Source organism: Typopeltis vanoorti, chromosome 19 (genome assembly GCF_054136105.1).
Source record: "Typopeltis vanoorti isolate ZY-2024b chromosome 19, IOZ_Tvanoo_1.0, whole genome shotgun sequence".
Classification (NCBI taxonomy): Eukaryota; Metazoa; Arthropoda; class Arachnida; order Uropygi; family Thelyphonidae; genus Typopeltis; species Typopeltis vanoorti.
The window spans coordinates 76,096,439-76,112,123 of record NC_143567.1 but is presented as its reverse complement, the minus strand read 5'-3'; the positions used below and the strand labels follow the sequence as shown (position 1 = coordinate 76,112,123).

Here is a 15,685-nt window from a genome sequence, read left to right as displayed (position 1 = left end):
TAGGAAGTTAGTAATGATGTAATTTTTTTCATGTAGTACTATCATATCCTGTACACCCCATGACGGTACATGGCAGGAATTTGATGATGATGATATTTTGGTCCAGTGGGAATCCGAAAATTTGGATACAGATGTCATTGTTAACTGAATGATTGGAATGCATTACCTGAGAGTGTGGTGTATGAAGAGAATTTGAATGCGTTTACGGCATATTATGATGAACTGTGTATATGACAAAAGGGATCTCCTAGATGAGCCTTTGACTCTATCGTGTCTCAGGATAATAATACTACTAATAATTAAAATTTGGTGCACTTTTCCTGAAACTACTACTTACCTGTATAACTACTAGCACTCATACAAATCTGAAATCCATTCAATCCTCAAATACTGCTAAGAGTGAGTACTTAAAACCTGACTAAGAGTTGCTTAATGCTAACCAGAAAAGAGCAATCCAATTAATAAATGCCACCCACCACCAAGTCACACAGCCACAGATATTCTATATCTGCCTTATGTTTCTTTATAGGTATTTCCATGGACAGTGTTCTGAACTAACCATCATTACTTCTCTATTTTCTACCAAAAGTGTAACACAGACCAGTTGCTGGTCAACATCCATTTACTGTCCAGCTTCTAATTTACCAAACTAACTTTTCTTCGTCCTCTATCATTTCATCTACCTCTATTCTTTGGAACAGCTTCCACCTCACTCTGTCTTCCTCCAAAGGAACCTTCAGCTATTCAAAACAGTGGGATCCCTTCTTTCTTTTAACCTCGCTTGTCAACATGTGTCACTGATGCATTATGGATTCTGTAACATTTTTTGCATGTGGGTCTGATATATAGCTGATTCTACATAAGATTTGTCACATTATTTCCAGGATGAATATTGTGTTTGGTGATAATAAACTAAACAAGTGCATTGCAAAACACAGAATGCAAGATATTACTGTAAATATTTTAGGTTATTCTATACATTCAGTAAAGCAATTATTTCTATTTTGATTTTTCAAGAAAAAATATACCTTTAGTGCTTTGTTTTGTCGTTGAAGCTCACGACATAAACTTTCTAACCTACTTCTTGCAAGTACTGTTCTGTTATGTTCAGCCTGAAGTTGTTCTTTCTCTTTGGTTACTTGAATATTACTCCTTTCACTTTGCTTTAAGCGACTCTCAGCATTCCTCTGATCTTCAAGTACTTCAACGTGTCTCCTGCACAGTGCTTGTAGCTTTTCTTCACTTGTAGAATAATTATTCAGTGATTTCAAAACTTGCTCTACAACAACAACAAGTTTATTTTATTAAATGCTAATAAAAATAAATGACCTTATTTTATGATTTAATAGATTCCTTCAATAACTCCAGTCAACTCTCAACTATAGCAAACAAATCGTAACAAATTGCTGGTAAATCCAGACAATGTCTCAGCATCAAGATTATTCTGAAGGAAATTAACTATAACAAACCTCATATAATGAACTATTCTTAGCTGCAGTTAGCTGAGATGGCTACAGTGAGAGTTAATTGTAATAAACTTTCTGTCCAGAAATCTGATTACTCATTAATATCATTCCTATAAATGATCATAAAGGGCACAATGATTAAATTTTCATTAAATTAAGATTTCAATGAAAATTCAGAACTTTAAATTATTTTTGCTTTTTTGATATTTATGGTCTGAGGAGTTTAGCATAACAAAGACATTACAAAAACTTATGTGGTCACAAACAGAACACTTCATATCTGAAACATCACTGAAAATAATGGGTACTTATAGAAAGTTTTTTAACTTGGTTATAAATTAAATTAAAAATGCCAAGAAATTATATTCTTGCATATGAAGTTTCTTTATGACTAGGATACTCGTGTATAGAGGCTAATGACTTCTTATTAATTGCCTTAGTATCCCATAACGCAAAGTGCAGATCCTTTTGGGTGCATATAATGCTGTGTATTATACTACATCCCTTTATCTATTTATAAAGGTCTGCATTCCTTTATCCACAGCTCAATGCAGAGCACATTTTCAGTGGTGTTATATCCATAAAAATTGGACAAGGCACCAATGGGCTAATGTACTCTTTACAGATGACAGTCGTTTTAGTCTTTCCTCTGATTCTAGATAACACTTGATCTCGCATGAAAGTAGCTGTTTACTATCTTGAGAATGTTCTTGAAGGGGATAGATATGCAGTGCTGAAGTTATGCTGTGGAGAGGCATTATGCTTATGGACACAACAAGCTACAAGTGCTGGAAAAAGGAACCATGACTGGTGAACAGTATTGCAACAAAGTTCTTCAACATCATGTTTGATTGTTCTATAGTGCTGTAGGCAAAAAAATTCATTTTTATGGATGACAATGCCACACCACATTGTACACAAGCAGTGGAGATAATTGTGGAGACCAAGGATATTAATTGAATCGAGTAACCAGCACACTCCCCAGATCTCAACACCACAGAATATGTTTAGGATGCAATATGGAGATGCACTGCTGCTCGAAATTCCCATCCAGAAAACAAACAGGGTCTTATCCTTCCTCTTTAGGAGTGGGCCAGTTTGCTTGAGGCAAGCTGGCTAACTTCTGAATCACTTGGTGCTAAGCATGGTACGATGTTGAGAGAATTGTTTTGCAGTTCCGGGTGGACATATTTCTTACTGAAATGTTTCTCTACATAATTTTCTGTACTCACTGTACATTTCCTTAACTACGTTACATATTTACAAATTTGTAATGTAGTTAAGAATATATTGAAAAACTACAAATTAGGAAATTGTAACTATTGTCAAAAACGTATTGCAGTTTAATTTGTATGAAATTTACAACACATTTTTTGTATAATATAATTTATTAGTATGCTGGCAATAAATTTATGTCCACATTTGGCTGTAGTCATGAAAATTTTTTCATATACAGATAAAAATGTAGTTCATCCTTAGCTTCAAAATCAACCATATTCACATAGGAAAGCATGACCGGAAACGCTTCCCAAAAGTGATAGGTGGCACTGTTCGCCAGCTCTCTAGGTGAGCAATTGGGGCTTCCTCATTCAAGCTTTCAACGTCGTACGAAGAACATGCAAAGCTGAGATAGCAGACATGCACCTCGTTTACCATATTATGTATTCAACTACTATTGAACTGTTCAGTTATGCCTAATAAAGTTTTTTTACACTACTTACTGCCTTGTGTTATTTCTGTTCTTTGTGTTCCTGTTAGTACCTTCCAGTGGAGTTTCTGGTCATGCTTCCTATGTGAATATGGTTGATTTTGATGTTCTCTACCTTTCCTCAAAGTTTGTACATGGAATTTTGAACCACCCTCTATACCTAAAATTATACACTGTTTTGCATTACTGAATACTAATATATTAGTTCTGTTCACACAGTTTTGAATGCCAACAATGTCAAATTCCTTCCTAATATATTCATTTTTCATATGATTCTACTATTCATGCATCTGTTCACTAATTTTTCTCAGAACTCTCACATCTGTAATTTCTACTCTTCAATGTTTTATTTCTAACCCAACTCTCAGAACAATAAAACTGGTTTAAAAATTGCCTTGTATACTGCTAGTTTGGTATTTTGGCCAATTTCTCTCTTATTCTATATACATTTATTCCATTGGTTACCTATCATACAGCTTTGCTCATGTCTATTTACATATTTAATATGCCATCTTCAGTAAAAATTGTGCCAAAAAAAAATGAGATATTTTACTTTCTTCTACAGGCTTTCCATTGAGAATACACTGGAAGTTTTTCTTGTCATGTGTTTTCATAGTTTTGGTGTTTGTATTGCTAATTTTCATGCAAAATTTGTTACAGAAGTTATTTAATTTAGTTAAATTCTAGAGACTTGCAATAGATTTGTTTAGGAGTATAATATCATATATATAAAGCAAAGAACTAAGTTTCGTATCAGATTTAATGACACTTTCTTTCATTTTATTCACAGTATGAATCCTTGTCTTACATCTGATTTTACATCCAACCATGTTTAAAGAAGTGTTTAAACTGAAAATAGGTGGCATTTTATAGTTAACAGTGAAAAATGTTACATATCATTGACATAGTTAAATTGTAAAAACATATTTACATAGGAATTTCAGAGTTGTGCACATATTAATAATTTTAACTAATTTAGTTACAAAAAATGAGCTCATTACCAACATTTGAAAAAGATACATGATATTTTGCATTTGTCTTCAAATTTATTACTGGTGTGATGTTAAATGGTTGAGTTCAAAAGTAACAGGATAGAAAACTTATATAACAACTGGCAAACAGTGTTTGCAGACTGTTATGTTGCCCAATGTGTTGAATGCAAAATGATAGAAACTATCGAATTCTCATAAACAAGAGAATAACAGTTGATTGGTCCAAAAACCAAAAATAAAATAAAATAACAATTCACAATAATGAATTCTCATAGTTCAGATAGATTTAGAAGATTTAAGATGGGATGGTGGTTCAAGGGTTCAGCGTTCTCTTTGAAGAAGCTCTCAAACGTCTCTGCTTCTCTGTAAGAGCTCCATGGTCTAAAAATATTCTATAACTAATACAAATCTCCTGCTTGGCCCAGCCTGGTGTATGAAGATGTAGCTTATGTTCAGAAACACCTCTCTCAACAAACCCTACAGTTTGACATAATAAAATAGGCTGTACAATCAAAGGACTTTGAAAGATGCCAGATGAAAATAGGTGGTGTTTTATATTTAACAGTGAATAAATATAAATGAAATATAAATATAAAAGAAAAAGGCCCACAAACTTAACAAAGTTAAAGAACATAAACATCACACAAGATTTCTTCTCTACAAGATCACAGGATCTGATGATATGCATAAACTTCGAACTTATAAGGCACAGTTTCTTTTGCTCTCAATAATGGAAAATATAAATACTTAGCTCATATCATTTTTTTTCTTCTAAAACAAGAAAATAGTTTGTGCGTAAATTTTCTTAAAAAAAAGAATGTATTTCTTCTTTCATATCTTCTCTGCAATATCAGTTCCTTTTTTACTTTCTTGAAAAACAAAGATAATTTTAAAGTTCTCTTTTTCCTTATCCTTGAACAGAGAAAGAATTCATAAAGAATTCATCTCTTTCAGGTTTACAGTGCTAGAACAGGTTAGAGGCATAACATATCAAAAGAAACTGTCTGTTGCTTTGGGACCACAACTTAGCTTCATTTAAAAGAAATTCATCCATTCATTTTGGGATAATGTTTGTTTCCCTCATAATGCTCTTTTACACCTTTTTGGCTTAAGAATTCCTTTAAACTCTAATTCTCCTCTGAACTTCTAATGTTTTAGAATGTCGTCTCTGTTGTAATCAATACCACAGCTATTTTATTATTCTCTCTCCCTCACACACACTAATTCAACTTCCTCTTTGGAAGTACAATCTTCGTGCAAGCGCACTACTGCCTCACGAGGTAAGCAACAGTGAGATGGAAGTGGCTTGTTGTAAACAAGACTGCAGTTCTTCAATGGTGCGAAAGTGTCGTTGGAAAGTTCAATATTTTCTTCTCTCAAGGTTATGTTAGAAAAATAAAAAACCAAATTAGACATAAGTCCTTTTTACAAATAAATATTGCAATCAAACAGTTTGCGACATTCACTCCTAATATTAATTTTTAAAAAGGACAATAAGGAAGAAATTAAAAACTACAGACCTATAAGCCTACTCCCCACCATATATAAAGTCTTCACAAAAAAATAGAATAAAATCTAAACCTAGAGGGAATGCAATCCTGTGAACAAGCTGGATTTAGAAAGAATTACAATACTTTGGACCATATTCACATATTAAGACAATGTGGGAGTCACTCTTAAGATGACAGCCTCCCAAATTTTTGGCACATTAATGCAACCATATTTGTTCAAGTTAGGAGAATTCTTCATAAGTATTCTCCTTATGCTCAAAAAATAATCTTTCTGATCTATAATGACTTCTAAATAGCACATTCATTTTCTTCCATCTAATCCTGTGTGAAGGGGTGTCCAAAGCATGGTCTGCCAGTCCTGACTGGCAATAATGGTAACAAATGCATAATTTATGTTCTTCCAGACAGATGTTAACAGATCTTCTTGTCTGCCCATAGTAGGTCAAGTCACAAGGAACATCATACACTCCAGAATGTGCTAGAGGTGAAAGTTTATCCTTAGGAGAGCAAATCAAAGTTGCTAATTTAACATGTGGTTTGAATGTGATGTGAAGGCCATGTTTTATTAGTACTTGGACTATCTTTTCTGATGTACCTCTGACATAGGGAATAGGAATGGTAACATTTTGTTCCTGTGTATTAGAGGAGGGAGAAGTAATGGGGCTATGTTGTATTTTATCTATTTTGTAGGAATTGTAGCCATTGGCCAAGAAAGTATGGCACAGATATTTGAGTTCTGTGGACAGAGCTGTATCATTAGAACAGATGGCTCTGGCTCTGTGTGTAAGTGTTTTTAAAATAACATAGTGTTGGACTCTATGATGATGCGACTGGTTATGTAGATATCTTCTCACGTGTGTTGGCTTTCTGTAAATGGAAAAGGATAGTGATCCATCTGAAAGGCAGGTGACTAATGTGTCAATAAAAGGTAAACAGTTATTAGATTCTTTTCTACTGTGAAATGAATTTTGGGATGTTGGTATGTGACAAAAGCATCCAAAGTGTCTTGTCCATGGGGCCAAATGGCAAACACATTATCAACACAGCATAACCGTACTAGGGGCTTGCTTGTAGCTGTGGTAAGTATTTTGTTTTCAAAGTGGTCCATGTAAAAGTTTGCTAAATGGGGAACCCATAGCATTGTTTGTAGATTTTTCCTCCCATGTAAAATAACCTGTACACATAGTAAATCTGAATAATTCAAAGATATCAGGGGGAAATTTAGACTTTATAAACCAAGGGTGTCTATTAGTGGTACATTGATAAAGTGAAATGGGGAACCCATAGCATTGTTTGTAGATTTTTCCTCCCATGTAAAATAACCTGCACACATAGTAAATCTGAATAATTCAAAGATATCAGGGGGAAATTTAGACTTTATAAATCAAGGGTGATTATTAGTGGTATATTGATAAAGTGACATCAAAACTAACCATTATGTCTGAAATTTTAAGGATATGATTTGAAATGGACTGATTTTTCTTTTTTTTTTTTACAAAAGTAGAAAAGTTGTCAGTAAGAGAGACAAGATACTTGGCAACCTGTTGGACAAGTTTATAAGTAGGACTATCTATGCTATCAACTGTAGGGCTTAGGGGAATATTATTTATGGATTAATAATATGGATTTTTCATAATCCATAAATGTGGGATGGTTTAACATGAACAGGTTTTATTTTATTTATATATCATTATTATTATTATTATTATTATTTTTGATGATTTCTTTGGGCCAGGAAGCCACTTTTTTCAATAATTTGTGGACCTTTTTTCCTTTGAGACATAGTGGGGGGTTTCAATCTATAATTTAGTAAGTAGAACAGTCACATAGGAGATCTTGCATTTTTTTTGTTATAATCCTCTTGATCTATGATGACTGTTGCATTACCTTTAACACCTTTAGTAATAACAATATTTTTATTCCTATAAAACTTTTTTTAAGGCAGTCATTTCATTCTGCGGTATATTACTTTTTGGTGGTTTAACCTTGTTTAGGATGCTTGCTAAACGGAACGTATTATGTTGGTGCTGTTGTAATATTTCAAATTTCTTCAAGTGCCTGCTTTTAACTTTTGTGAATTCTTTTTTTCTGCTGCAACTTCAGAGATATGTCAGATGGTCCAGAGTTCAGGATTTAAAACCTTAATTTAAAATTTAAAACATTAGGACTTTAAATCTTTTTGTCTGTTACAATTTGTATTGTTTCTTACTCACTATTGCATATGCATGCTGTGTTGTGCTCTGAAGATGCCGATTTGAAATTCAGCGAAATATAAGATAAAAAATTCTTGTAGATAAACTTATATGTTGGTGATACATAACTGTCAATTTTTAGGGAAAGACAACATATACTGTTATATTAATTAAAAAACTTTAATTAATACTTCTTCATCATCATCATCATCATCAAATTCCTGCCATGTACCCTCGAGGGGTGTACAGGATATGACAGTACTACATGAAAAAAATTACATCATTACTAACTTCCTATCTACAATTTTCCTCCAAATCAGTCTGTTACTTGTCAAGACTCCAACATTATCAGATCTTATATTTCTATCGTCTAAGGCACTTTGTACCATATCAATCCACCTATATCTTGGTCTTCCTCTGGGTCATTTTCCTGCCAACCTGGCAGAGAACACTTGTTTTGCTAATCTTTCCTCTCCCATTCTATTTAAGTGACCATACCATCTGAGATTAGCTCTGCTAACGCATTCCTGGATACTGACAATGTCAAGTTCTTTCCTAATATCCTCATTTTTAATATGATATTGCCATTGATGCCATCTGTTCACGCCTCTAATCTTTCTCAGGACTCTCATATCTGCGGTCTCTAGTCTTTGGTCAAGTGTTTTACTTCTGACCCAGCTCTCAGATCCATAAGTTAAAATTGGTTTGAACACAGTCTTGTATACAGCTAATTTAGTGTTCCGACTAATTTCTTTCTTATTCCATATGAATTTATTCAATTGACTTCCCACGATACCAGCTTTGCTGATTCTGTTGTCTATTTCTATATTTAGTTTACCATCTTCAGTAAAAATTGTGCCTAAGTAGCTGAAATGTTTTACTTGTTCCACAGGTTCTCCATTCACAACACAGTTGACATTTTCAATGATTCTGCCTATTTTCATTGTCTTTGTCTTTTTATTGCTGACCTTCATACCATACCTATTACAACAGCTATTCAATTTAGTCAGAGAATCTTGCAGACTTGTAGCGGATTTATTTAGAAGTATAACATCATCCGCATAAAGCAAAGAGCTGACATTAACATCTCCAATTTTGATATCAGGTTTAATACCACATTCCTTCATAATGTGATCCATATAGATAATGAATAACAGAGGGGATAATGTACATCCTTGTCTCACACCAGATTTAACATTAAACCATCTTCCTGTACTTCCTTCAATTCTAACTGCTGACTCACAACTCAAATAAAGACTAAGTATTGCTTGATATAATGCCCCATTGACACCATATAACTGCAGCGTATTGAATAGCTTCTCTCTTGGCACCTTGTCATATGCCTTTTCCAAATCGACAAAACTTAAATACAGATCTTTGTTATATTCCCATGCTTTCTCGACTATTTGTCGTAAAGTGAAGATCTGATCCTGACAGCCTCTATTTGGCCTGAATCCAGCTTGTTCTTCACCAAGCTTTTCTTCCACAATTCTTCTCAACCGTTTCTCAAGTATACTTGCATAGATCTTGCCAGGAACACTCAGTAGGGAAATACCTCTGTAATTCTCACATTCAGTTTTATTTCCCTTTTTATATATGGGTACTATGAGAGCTCTACTCCAATCATCGGGAATTCATCCCTCTGTCCAGGCTTTCTGAACTATGCAGTGCAGCCACTGTAAGACTCTTATACCACCATACTTCAGCATTTCTGGTCGAATATCATCTACTCCTGCTGCCTTTCCACATTTCAAGCCTTTGATGGCTTTTTCTACTTCAAGTATGGATATGTATTCCTGACTGCATGCCTGGTCAGTGTTTTTTATCACTGTGCTGTCATCACTGCTTGTTTCATTTAGCAGTTTTTCAAAGTAATTACTCCATACTTCAAGGATATCTTTTTCTCCTGTTTTCATTTCACCATTATCATCTCTAATTCCTTTTACAGCACTCTTTCCTCCATTCCTAAGCTTCTTCAACAACCTCCAGAATATTTTGCCACCTTCTTGATATTTATTTTCTATATTCTTGCCAAAGTCCTCCCATGACTTTTGTTTAGCTAGTTTTACACACTGTTTAGCTTTCTTACATTTGTCTCTGTATTCTGTAAGAGTAAAAGCTGACTTATTTGCCAGGAACTTTTGATATGCTTTCTTCTTTTCCTTCACTGCCTCTTTAACTTCCTGTGTCCACCAGGGAGTTCTGATTTTTTTATCTTTGCACACAACCTCACCGCATGCCTCTCTGGCAGAATCAATCAATGTTTCCTTCAGAGTTTGCCACTGAATCTCCAAGGTTTGATTCCTGTTCTCAAACTCTTTCATTTTCTTTTCAATAATATTTCTGTATTTTAGTCTACAGTTTACATCTGAGAGCTGCTCAACTTTTATTCGCTTTAAAACTTTCTTACATGTTATTATTTTCAATATGAAATTCAATTTTATCCTGCTCAAGACTAAATAGTGATCACTTCCAATTTCAAATCCTCTGTACACTCTGGTGTCCTGCACCAGGGAGAAAACATCACTATCAACAATAACATAGTCAATGAGACTTTTCTTATTCCTAGCCTCTTCTCTCCATGTGAATTTGTGCACATTTTTATGTTGGAACATGGTGTTAGTAATAACCAGTCCATGTCCTGAGCAGAAATCCAACAGATATTTGCCATTATTATTAGCTTTGCTCTTTTCTCCAAATTTTCCCAAAATATTTTTGTATGTCTCACAATCATTTCCTACTCTGCTATTTAGATCCCCAACAAGGACCAACTTTTCATTTTTCATTGTGTCAGTTGCTTTTTCTAAAGCCTCAAAAAATTCCTCCACTTCTACCTTAGTAGAACCTTCTGTGGGACCATAGGCACAAATAAGTCTCATTGTCCAGTTCCCCATTCTCATATTTGCCCACATTACTCTACTTGAGACTGACTGCCATTCAAGAAGATTAGCCTCGTATTTTGTGTTGAATACTATGGCTACTCCTTCTTTTCCTTGATTGTTATTGCCTGAATATAACATTTTGTATTTATTGCTCAGAAAGATCTCACCAGTTTTGGTCTTTTTTGTTTCAGTCACCCCTATTATGTCGATCTGGTACTTATCTAATTCCTCAGCTAGCTCCATTTCTTTGCCATTCAGGCTTCTTACGTTGATAGTACCGATCTTTAACTCTGGTGATGTTGAGTTGGGGTTTGTTTTCAGATTTGTTCCAGTAGCTGACTTTTCGCTGTTCGCCCTGGTTCCCTGGCGAAAACAACGGGGGCCTTGTTTAACCGGGCGACGCCCCAGCCGGCATGAAATTTTGTCATGTTGTACCATCATTTTTTATTTTGGTTTAACCAATAAGAATACAATTTGGTCGGCTAAATCCCAAATTGCCAGCCCATCCTCGTTCGTTCAGTATCAAAGTAGATACCCAACAGGGTGCACCACGAGAAGGTGAGGATTGGACATTAGGTCAGAAGCCCTGGATGGTTCTCCGCATTCCTTTAAAGGCTATGTGGAGGTCTCCTCTCAGTTATACAGCTTTGACCCTTAAGCACATTTCGGTAATGTTACATTACCATCTTCAGGGAACATAAAATTTATATGTGCACGCAGGCACTAACACTGAACAAATATGGCTGAAGACAACAACTGAAGTCGATCCTAGAGTCCTAGAAGGTGCCACCTAGTGGACTAAATTTGGTAGTAGTCTTGACTGTTGGACTGATGTTCTAAGAATGCAAGCTTCCCATATTTGGGGCAGTCTCATGCATTCAAATTCGTTGAGGTTTGGGAGATTTTTTTTTAGAGCTGAGGCTGATTCCAGGAATAATCTTTCATATTTATACTTGCTGGGATGTAGTAAGGTAGCTTTCTTCCAATGTATTTTGTGGCGGGTGTCCAAAGCATGGTCAGCAGGTCCTGAGTGGCTGTATTGGTGAAAACGGATATAATCCTTATGTTCAGATATCCTGATATTAGCTGTCCTGCCTGTTTGGCCGTAGTAAGACAGTTTGCAACTACAAGGGACCTGGTATACTCTAGGTAGGTCTAGGGGAAATGGCTGGTCCTTGGGGGAGCGGATAAGAGATGCCAATTTTTTATATGGTTTATAACAAGTTGTCAAGTCATATTTTTTTAGGATTTTTTGTTAGCTTTTCAGAAGTACCCTGAATATAAGGAATGGTGATAGATTCAGAGTAGTCCCTGTCATAGAGGGGGGGTTGAGGTTAATTGGTTTTAATATTTTTTTAATTTTATGGAGGTTGTAGCCATTGGCTACAAAGGTGTTAAGAATATGGTTAAGTTCAGTGGTAAAGCATTGTTATCTCAATCGATTAATTTTGCCCTGTTATATAAGGTTTTTATAATCCCATATTGTTGGAAAGGGGGGGGGGATTGCATCTATCTGTATGTGTAGGTTTTCTGTAAACAGAGAAAGCCAGGGATCCATCAACACCCCAGGATCCAGTTTACCTTGGAAAAAGAAAACAATAACAATCTCCCTTTCCTAGACACTCTGATTACATGCCAGCCTGATGGATCCCTGGCTTTCTCTGATATTAGCTGCAGGACAGCTAATATCAGGATATCTGAACATAAGGATTATATCCGTTTCCACCAATACAGCCACTCAGGACTTCCTGACCATGCTTTGGACACTCACCACAAAATACGCCGGAAGAAACCTTACTACACCGCAGCAAGTATAAATATGAGAGATTATTTCTGGAATCAGCCTCAGCTCTAAAAAAACTCCCTAACCCTCAACAAATTTGGATGCATGAGAATATTCCCCAAATATGGGAAGCTTGCCATATTACCCAATTTAGCCCACTAGGCAACACCTTTTAGGACCGACTTCAGTTGTTGTCTTCAGCCATATTTGTTCAGTGTTAGTGCCTGCGTGCACATATCATTAATTTTATGTTCCCTGAAGATGGTAACATAACATTACCAAAATATAGGAAGTATTAATTAAAGTTTTTTAATTAAGATAAAAAAAAAAGATGTTTATTAACAATAACATCTTTTTATAAAATAGTAGTTTGGTGTTGTTAATACAGTTAAAAATAAGTTATGAATAACGTTTAAAAGGGTAAGAAAGTTTTTTTGTATTGAGTGTGGTAGAAGCATGGAATGCATTGCCTGAAAGGATGGTGAACATGCAGACTGTGGATGAGTTTAAGGGTGGTATGATAGACTTTGGTAGACCTCTCACGATGAGTCTTGTGATTCCATGGAGGTCAGAGAGTAATAATAATAATTTATTAAAATTTTATATTAGTCTTTAAACCTAAGTTCTGATTGGAGATAGTTACTAAACTTTACAATTTTTTTTCTATTATCTGAAATCAACAGCAACACGAAACCTTAGATTCAGAAAATCTGTGTGTTAATTCTGAATTTTCATTTTTATAATTTATACTTCTTTCCTATGTCTGTCTCCTTTTACTGTTTGTACTTTTGTACTTTTTTGTGTTGTCATTTTGTGTATGCTCTTTGTATGGTTCTTATCATGCAAATGTTCTTTGTGTTCTGTTATTAGTGTTTATTAGGATGTCATTTTGCTAGGAAATACAGTTCACTGTCCTGAAGGTTTGAGCTTTTACCATTTTCACTTTGTAATAATGAACTTAAAATAGCATTGGTTCTGTGGGACTTTCCCTAGTAATAGCACATTTTTTCATGAAGGTTATTCTCTTGATCATAAATTAGTAAATAATAATATTTTTTGGTTTACCGATCAAGTGTTGATCAATTTTATTAACTGAACCAACTAGTTTCACCACGCTTATCTGTTGGCATCTTCAGGGCTTACATAGAGATTTAAACAATCTCACAATTATGCGTAACTGCAAACTGACAAGAATAACTGTAAAAAACTGACTAGAATAATTACAAATAAAATAGTATCGAACATGAGTGAAACACATATCACGTGTACAAGATCAGCTAGCTGTTGCTGAGGAACTTTCTGTAGTTTGTATTAAAGTTCATTTCTTCCGTTTTTAAGGTTCTGATTAGGGTTTTCCATATCTCTGGGAGTATTAGACCTTGATTTCTGTTAAGGTTGACAGTAGAACGGGCGACTGTGGCTGCCTCTTTGAAAATTCTTGAATGGTAATCTTCCTCTATGTAAGGGGAACAGCTTTTGTCCCACTCGATGACATGGTTAGTTGTAGAGAAATGAGACGATAGGCCAGGAATGTCCTATCTATTGTTTTTGACATAGCCAATGTGCTCCTTTTTCCTGATTTCGAGGCTTCTCGAAGTCTGTCCGATGTAACTAGAGCCACATGAGCATGGAATATTATAAACTCCAGCATATTTGTAGAAAGGATGGTTGTCTTTTGGAGATCTTAGTAGTTTACTAATAGATTCTATTGGTTTGAATGTTACTCTTATTTTATGTTGTTTGAGGAGATTGGCGAGCTTGTTGGAGATGCCACTTACAAACGGAATTGCAATCGTTTTTATATATTGAATATCTTCTTGTTCTCTTTGTGGTGGTTCAGAGAAAAGGATTTTATTGACTAGTCTTCTTGGATATCCGTTCAAGTACAAATTGTTGGAAATAAATTTTAACTCATCTTGAAGGGTCTTGTTGTCCGTTGTGATGCGAATCGCTCTTTTCTTTAACATGTGTACAATGCTGAGTTTATGTGAGATGTGGTGGGAGGAGTTGAAATGTAGGTAGCGACCTGTATTGGTCGGTTTTCTGTACACCGATAGATTTATACTGCTGTCAATTTGTTTTTTGATTAAGATATCTAAAAACGGTAGTTGTTTTTCTCTTTCAAGTTCCAGAGTGAATTTAATAAAATGATGGAAGGCATTGATCTTTTTGAGAAAATCATATATTATTATTATTATTATTGTTGTTCCGGGAAACTCCAAGGAGTCGACAGACTCATCGAGGGAGGCCCTAACATCATGTCAAGAACAACTATTCAACATTCACACAGTATCTATCATACCTTGCCTTGAACTCATTCACGGTCGTAGCACGCACAACAGACTCTGGAAGCTTATTCCACTCATTTACCACTCTCCAAGTAAAGAACCTAGCTCTAACACCCTTGTCAACCACGCTCTTGCCCAGCTTCCATTCATGGCCCCTAGTCCTCCCACCACCAGTCATATTTTCAAAAATATCTTCTGGATCAATCTTATAAAAAACCCTTCAGTAATTTGAATGTCTCAATCACATCACCCCTCCTTCGCCTATCGTCCAATTTCTGCAACCCACAAATCTTCAACCTATTCTCATAAGGTTCATTCCACAGACCTGCTATCATCTTGGTCACTCGTCTCTGGACCCTCTCCGCTTCCTCCCCATCACGAAGAAACCCTGGTGCCCATAACTGGGCACAGAAGTCCAGATGGGGTCTTATCAAGGCTCGATACAGAGGAACAACAACTTGTTCGTTTCTGCATGTTAAAGTATTTTTCAGAAGCCAAGTGATTTGGTGAGCTGTTTTAGTTACTTTTGCAATGTGCCCCCTAAACTTCAACTCCCTATCCACCAACACTCCCAAATCCCTGGCCTCATCAATCTCCTGGAGTATGGTTCCACCAATGCGATATACTGCTGCTATTCTTTTCACCCCAAAGTGCATAACCTTACACTTTGCCACATTAAATTGACATCCATTCTTCCTAGCCCAGTCCTCCAAACTATCCAAATCATCCTGTAAAATTTTGACATCCTGTGCACTCACAATTGCTCTACCCAACTTTGCATCATCAGCAAACAAGTGAACACTTCCTCTCAGATCCTTTCCAATATCACTGATGAACAAATTGAAAAGCAGTGGTCCAAGAAC

At 35.4% G+C, this 15,685-nt stretch overlaps 1 protein-coding gene across 1 annotated transcript in view; it reads right to left on the bottom strand.

The window, feature by feature from the left end:
• The window catches only part of LOC150096257 (beta-taxilin-like), a 138,997-nt gene that overhangs the window by 66,860 nt on the left and 56,452 nt on the right, over window positions 1–15,685 (bottom strand). Inside the window, exon 4 of the mRNA XM_090408837.1 lies at window positions 1,029–1,279. Coding sequence (XP_090264963.1) covers window positions 1,029–1,279 — 251 coding nt within the window. The remainder of the gene's footprint in view (window positions 1–1,028; window positions 1,280–15,685) is intronic.